Source organism: Colobus angolensis, unplaced genomic scaffold (genome assembly GCF_000951035.1).
Source record: "Colobus angolensis palliatus isolate OR3802 unplaced genomic scaffold, Cang.pa_1.0 Scaffold84, whole genome shotgun sequence".
Classification (NCBI taxonomy): Eukaryota; Metazoa; Chordata; class Mammalia; order Primates; family Cercopithecidae; genus Colobus; species Colobus angolensis.
Genome location: NW_012122265.1, coordinates 484,403 through 491,500, shown reverse-complemented (window position 1 = coordinate 491,500; position 7,098 = coordinate 484,403). Strand labels below are relative to the sequence as shown.

General features: G+C 57.8%; 2 protein-coding genes across 2 annotated transcripts in view; one reads left to right on the top strand and one right to left on the bottom strand.

The window, feature by feature from the left end:
* DEAF1 (DEAF1 transcription factor) overlaps window positions 1–3,022 on the top strand; it is a 75,440-nt gene extending 72,418 nt beyond the window's left edge. Inside the window, exon 13 of the mRNA XM_011930140.1 lies at window positions 2,593–3,022. Within this exon, the coding sequence (XP_011785530.1) occupies window positions 2,593–2,697 (105 nt within the window). The 3' untranslated portion in view covers window positions 2,698–3,022. The remainder of the gene's footprint in view (window positions 1–2,592) is intronic.
* A 3,440-nt stretch (window positions 3,023–6,462) lies between these two features.
* Window positions 6,463–7,098, bottom strand: part of DRD4 (dopamine receptor D4) — a 4,944-nt gene continuing 4,308 nt past the window's right edge. The window contains exons 3-4 of the mRNA XM_011930139.1: window positions 6,878–7,094; window positions 6,463–6,782 (exon numbers count right to left, since the gene is read on the bottom strand). Coding sequence (XP_011785529.1) covers window positions 6,580–6,782; window positions 6,878–7,094 — 420 coding nt within the window. The 3' untranslated portion in view covers window positions 6,463–6,579. The remainder of the gene's footprint in view (window positions 6,783–6,877; window positions 7,095–7,098) is intronic.

Here is a 7,098-nt window from a genome sequence, read left to right as displayed (position 1 = left end):
TCACCCAAGCTGGAGTCCAGTGGTGCCATCATGGCTCACTACAGCCTTGACCTCCTGGCTCAAGTGATCCTCCTGCCTCTGTCTCCCAAGTAGCTTGGACCACAGGCATGAGCCACCACACCCAGCTAATTTTAAAACTTTTTTTTTTCTAGAAATAGGGTCTTGCTATGTTGTTCAGGCTGGTCTCCAACCCCTGACCTCAAGTGACCTCAGCCTCCCAAAGTCATTGTTTTTAAAGTCTGTGATGTTGTTGGCTTTTGTCACTTATTTGTATCAGGCGCTTTCACTGTTAGCTTCTTGTGAATTTAACCATTTTTTCCTATTTTTCGAAAACTAAAACACTAATTTCTAATTCTGGCTTTTCAAGATAATGATTTTTTTTTCAAAAATATTTTCACTTTCACTGTTAGCTTCTTATGAATTTAACCATTTTTTTCTATTTTTTGAAAACTAAAACACTAATTTCTAATTCTGGCTTTTCAAGATAATGATTTTTTTTTCAAAAATATTTTCACATTATACTGTAAGAAGCATCACATTGATGTTTAAGATGGAAAAATTTGCTTTAAAAAAGAACTCAGTATGTCTGATTTTTAAAAGTCAACCCTGGGCATTTGCCTCTTTGCTTGGAGAACTTGATGGAAGCTTCTGTAGCTCAGAGTCCACACTGACGTGCGCCCTCTCTCCCTCCATCTGCACAGGCCCCAGGCAGTGGCTCAAACCTGCAGACCAGAGAAGAAGCATCTAGAACTCCTGGGGGCCTTATCCGGGGCCCACATCCTCTCAGTGGGGGCAGCTCCCATGAGGGGTGCAGGCCCCTCGCCCCACACAGAGTCTGGGCAGGAACCGGCACCCTTCCTGGTTGCCCCGGAGTAGAGGCCAGGGAGGGGCGGGCGTGGGTCTGCACCCGATGCAGCGGTTTGCTGATGTGTGTTTTCATGCCATGTAGATTTATAGTCTGTTACCAGGTAATTTGTTTTTTTTTTAATGAGACATAGTCTCACTCTGTTGCCTGGGCTGGAGTGCAGAGGCACAATCTCAGCTCACTGCAACCTCCACCTCCCAGATTCAGGTGATTCTCGTGCCTCAGCCTCCCAAGTAGCTGGGATTGCAGGCGTGCGCGATCACAGGCGCCTAGTTTTTGTATTTTTAGCAGAGATGGGGTTTTGACATGTTGGGCAGGCTGGCCTCAGGTGATCTCCTGATCTCCTGGCCTCAGGTGATCTGCCCACCTCGGCCTCTCAACATGATGGGATTACAGCCCTGAGCCACTGCACCCTGCCTAATTTTGTTTTTTTTATTATAATCAGCTGGAATTCTGCCCTCTAGGGAATAACCCTGTCACCATTTGGATGCATTTATTTCTGCTCTGTGTGTTACATATGTACCTATCACGCCCCCATGCACGGAGCTGCCTCTGTCTGACAAGGCTGCCTCAGCTTCAGCACCTGGCGCTTCCTTTAGACCTCTGCTGTGTTCCAAGGTGCTTGAGGTAGCAGGGAGGTGGGGCCTGGTTCGGTGTGCTGACCTCACCGGAGCTGTGACTTCTCCCAAGCACCATCCCCCACTTTCTTTCTGCAGAGCCCCTCTGCAGCCACAGGATGGTTCCAGTTTGCTTTTTCATCTTTGCCATTAAAAACAGAACTGGGGCCGGGCACAGTGGCTCATGCCTGTAATCCCAGCACTTTGGGAGGCTGAGGTGGGCGAATCCCCTGAGGTCAGGAGTTCGAGACCAGCCTGACCAACATGGTGAAACCCTGTCTCTACTAAAAATGTAAACCATTAGCCAGGTGTGGTGGCGAGCACCTGTAATCCCAGCTGCTAGGGAGGCTGAGGCAAGAGAATTGCTTGAACCCTGGAGGTGGAGGTTGTAGTGAGCTGAGATTTCGCATTGCACTCCAGCCTGGGCAACAAGAGCAAAACTCTGTCCCAAAAACAAGAAAACCCACAGAACTTGATCGTATATTTAAATGTTTTTCTGCATGTCTGATATTTTTTGTTTACATCCCTAACACAAAACAACTGCTTTGGAGAGTCTTACCCTGGTTTGTTGTTCGACTTTTATTTTGATACAGAGTTGTTCTCTCCCACGGGCTAGAGTGCGGTGGCACCATCTTGGCTCACTGCAACCTCTGCCTCCCAGGTTCAAGCAGTTCTCCTGCCTCAGCCTCCCGAGTAACTGGGATTAGAGGTGCCTGCCACCATGCCCAGCTAATTTTTGTGTTTTTAGTAGATACGGGGTTTTACCGTGTTGGCCAGGCTGGTCTCGAACTCCTGACCTCAGGGGATCCACCTGCCTGGGCCTCCCAAAATGCTGGGATTACAGGCGTGAGCCACCATGCCCCACCTGTTGTTTGCCTTTTGATCCAATTCCTCAAACCAAGAGAGTGTGGGGAAGGCTGTATTGGAGCAGAGGCCATCAGAGTGTGGGCGTGCGGGCACTGGGGAGGGCATTCTCTCAGCACCCCCAGGTGAGCTCACAGGGGGCTGCACCCTCTGGGGTGAGGGGCCTGGGGTCCACCTTGGGGACCCTGCTCCAAGGCCCTGCTGCACCCGCTGACCCCGCGGACATGGGTGTGCCCTCCCTTCCAGGACTGGAAGGATCACCAGCACATATGCGGCCAGTCAGCAGCTGTCACGGTCCAGGCAGACGAAGTCCACGTGGCTGAAAGCGTGATGGAGAAGGTGACTGTGTGAGGCTCCGTCGGCCGCCCTGGGAGCTGGGGCCCCTCGCACTCCTGTCAGGCTTTTGCAGGTCGAAGGCCCCCCTGAGGACTCTGGGGGGACGTTGAGAAGAGGGGTGTGGGAAGGTCAAGAAACTTGCTGGACAAGTTATTAACACACTTTAAGCGAATGGTGCCCTGGGGAGCGGACTCCCCCCGCCCGGGCCCCCCGCCCGCTCGCGGAGAGATTTTTTATCCCTGGGATCATGAGCGTCCGGTCTTGCCCACAGGGCCTGTGCTGCGACGCGTGTACATACGTGTTGTGCCTGTCAATAAAGTGTAAATAAGGTCTCCCTGCCCCACGCGGGCGGCCGGTTTCGGTGCCAGCCCTCGGGCGTTTCCTCCCCTTCCTCCTCCTTGTGCAGGTGGGAATCCCAAGCCGACCGCATCTCCGGTGCACGGGGCAGCGCAGCCAGGCCAGAGCCCTGGCGTCTGGTGGCACCTGTAGTCCAGGAGGTCTTCATTCCTTCTGTTCCACGAGAACCTCATGGCTGCTGGCAAGTGCAGCAGGCCTGCGGCCCTTCCCGCCAGGTTTCTGTGCACCCGGTACCCTCCTGTGCCCAGGCTTCCTGAGTGAGCCCGACGGCCTAGTGCAGCCTGTTCAGTCCATGTGGACGGCTCGGTGGCCTCAGTCCAGGGATCCACATGCAGAGCCTCATGGCCTCCTGGTCTCCCGCTTGTTTCTCATGGCCCTGGTGCCAGGTGGAGGAAAGAGAAAGGACTGAAGCCCGCAGGGGGCACAAGGGGGCATGTCCAGCGTGTTTGGGCACTGGACTGGGCCTGGACATGGGACCCACCTGCCCTCCTGACTGAGAGCTCTGCTGGAGAAGCATCACTCTTGTTCTGGAAGCTTCTGCCCTCATGGCCTGTGTTCTCTGCACACTGAAGGCTCCACGGCTGTGGCTGCACTGGGGCAAGAAAGTACAGACTCAGCAAAAGCTCAGCAGGCACCTGGGGTGGGCTGGCAGCGCCAGGAGGAGCCTGCACCAACGATTGTGATGTTTGCCTCTGAAGCGCTTTCTGCACCAGCTGGAGTTGTATGAGAGGCGGCCAGAGTCCCCCTGGAAGGGGCTGTGCACGGGGGCAGGGCTCACTGGCTCTGAGATTTTGAGTCTCTGGGTTTCTCAGGACCACCTGGTTTATTCTGGTTTTCTATTTTTTTTTTTCTTTGAGACAGTCTCACCCTGTCACCCAGGCTAGAGTGCAGTGGCACAATCTTGCCTCACTGCAACCTCCGCCTCCCAGGTTCACGCGATTCTCCTGCCTCAGCCTCCTGAGTAGCTGGGATTATAGGTGCCCACCACCACACCCAGCTAGTTTAGGAATTTTTGGTAGAGACAGGGTTTCTTCGTGTTGGCCAGGCTGGTCTCGAACTCCTTTCCTCAGGTGATCCACCCACCTCGACCTCCCAAAGTGCTGGGATTACAGGCGTGAGCCACTGCCCTGGCCTATTTACTTAGTAAAGTCTCCACCCAGCCGGGCCAAGCCCCACTGATGTTTCAATGTCCTGCTTAGGCGCACTCGGTGCTGCCCCATTGGTGCTGCCATTGAGCAGTGGAGGCTGGAAAAGGTGTCTGGCCTGCTGCAGCACGCACTCCAGATGCTGCCCTCACCCCGCCTGTCCCTCACCCCGCCTGTCCCTCCTGCCCCTCACCCCGCCTGTCCCTCCTGCCTCCCCCACCGAGATGCTGTCCCTCCTGTCCCTCACCTCACTTGTCCCTTCCTCTGACCCTCACCCCGCCTGGCCCTTCCTCTGAGACTCTACACTGAGTGGCTTTTCGTCCAACCCAGCAGGGTCCGCCATTGCCGCAAGGTGGAGGCATCTTAGAGGCTCTGCTTGGCCTCGGCACTGTCCAGGCAGGCGGGCCGTGGGTTGACCTCCGTGAGGCAGCAGGGCTGGGCCTGCTCCTTGGGGTTTTAACCAACATAAAGGTTACAGGGAAGTGAGGACCTGCACCTCTTAAGAATCCCCCAAAGCTGAAAACACCAGCATCTCTGTGCAGAGAGCACAGCCGCAGGAAGTGGCCAAACCCCCGCCTGGTAGGGGAAGGCACCGTGGGAGCCCTTGGCACAGTGACCCCCACCAGCAGTGATGCACCTGGCCACCTGCAACCAGGTTCTGCAGGAGTGGAGTGGGGGTATTCCCTGGAATTGTGGGGGCAACTTACTCTTCCCTGATTTTCCGTAAAACGGAAGCCGGAGCACCACACATCTCTTGGGATCCCAGGTTCCCACAGCTCCTCCTTTCCAAGCCTGGGAGGCTGATGGCCAGAGGTTGCCCTGCCCCAGGGCCGTCAGCACCCCCAGGACCCCCAGATGCGTGTGCACCTCCCGTGGCCTCCAGCACTGTCAGTGAGGTATGTGCGGGGCTGTGGGTCCTGGGACAAAGCTGGCGAGAGCCCCTCCTTTACTCTCATGGATGTCCGACAAGAATCCATTGTGACTCAGTCTGTTCCAGGGGCTGGCTGGGACAGGCTGGTCCTGGGAAGTAGGTAGTCAGGGAAGGTGTCCAGGAGGAGGCAGCCGCTGAAGCCATGACAGAAGTACGTGGTCAGCAGACGGGACAGGGCAGCTGCACTGAAGTTGTAATTGGGCTTGGTCGTCTCTCCACTCAATATTTATTTTATTTTCTTTTTTGAGACAGGGTCTTACCCTGTCACCCAGGCTGGAGTGCAGTGGCGCAATCTCGGCTCACTGCAGCCTTGACCCCCTAGCTTTAAGGGATCCTCCTGCCTCAGTCTCCCGAGTAGCTGGGATTACAGGTGTGACCACCACACCCAGCCTGCACTGAGTATTTTAGCTGAGGTTGTACCCACTGCTGTAGACTGCACAGCCCAGTCTCTCAATGTTCAGATGGGAGCTTGGCACCATGACTGGCCGCCCTGGCTGTAGACGCCGCATCCCCAGCACAGTAAAGCTCCAGCCAGCAGGACTGGGAGGCGGAGGGCCCCCCATTTCTCCCACAGCCTGGGCCTGGGAGAGAGCTGGATCCAGTCCAGGGTGGGCTGTTACTGCACTGAGGGCCCTGGGAGCCACCCCTCCTCCCCCAGAGTCAGGGGCTGTACTGTGGTTGAGGAAGCCAGGCAGCCCAGGGCAGACAGGCAGCTTGGGTCGCTCTGCCCACCCTCTGACCCTGCTGCCTCCTCCCTGCTCCTACCCCTTGGCCCAGCCACATGGGTGGATGCTGGGCAGAGGTTGGCTGGGTGACTGAGCATGGAGCTCCCTCCAGGGAAGCCTCTTGGTGGGACCCCACCCATCGCCACAGGCCCCTTCCTGTGGGGCTTGGGGCATCCTCTGGCCAGGGACTGGCAGGGAGCTGTGCTCTGACCTCAAGGCAGCTTCTAAAATGATATGTCAGGCTCCCCTGCCTGGGTCTGCTGGGACCCTGTGCCTCCTCCTTGGAGGTGGGAGTTGGCCTGGGCAGGGCCTGGCAGCTGACCCCCCCCACCCCCTCTTGCCTCATTTGTTTCTTCCCATTGGAGCTGGGCTTCCCCAGGAGACACCTTGCCCTGCTCGGTGCCTGCAGAGAGGGGAGGCTGGGCCAGAGCACTGCCGAACTGAGTGGGTCTCCGGGGGCCCCTTCCCCCCTCACCCTGAGCAGGCGGCCGGCTTGGTGGGGTCTGCTCTGTGGGCTTCCTTGGCGGGAAGGAGGGTTAACTGGCTGGGGGGCCTGGGACCACTGGGACAGAAGCCCCTCCTCCCCCCTTCCCCATCAACCCCAGGAGCCTTCACAGCTGAGTTTGGGAAGGAATTTGTTTAATTAACGTACAAAACCGCCCTCCCCATATCCTTGGTCCCTGAGGCCTGGCCCACCAGGCCGGTGCCCAGGCCGCGGGGGGTGGGGGTGGGGGCCGGCTCAGCAGCAGGCACGCAGGGCCTTGCGGAAGACACTGCGGAACTCGGCGTTGAAGACAGTGTAGATGACGGGATTGAGGGCGCTGTTGACGTAGCCCAGCCAGGTGACCGCGCTAACCAGCCGCGGGGGCACGGAGCAGGCAGGACACAGCGCCTGTGTGATGTGCACCACGAAGAAGGGCGTCCAGCACAGCAGGAAGGCCCCTGGGGGCGCCGAGAGCCATGTCAGCGCCCCCTGCCCCTCCGCGCCTAGCACTCCTCCCCTCCTCTCTCCCCAGCCCCCCAGGACAAGAACCCACCGACTACCACTGGCAGGACCCTCATGGCCTTGCGCTCCCGGCCGGTGATCTTGGCACGCCGCCTCCTGCGGGTCTGCGGTGGGGTCTGGGGTGGGAGCGCAGCGGCTCGGACGGCGTCTGGGGGCGCACAGTTGGAGTCGCAGGGGTCCGGGGGAAGGCCGGGCACGGGGGGCGCACAGTCGGGGCCGCAGGGACCCTGGGGAAGGCCGGGCGCTGGGGGC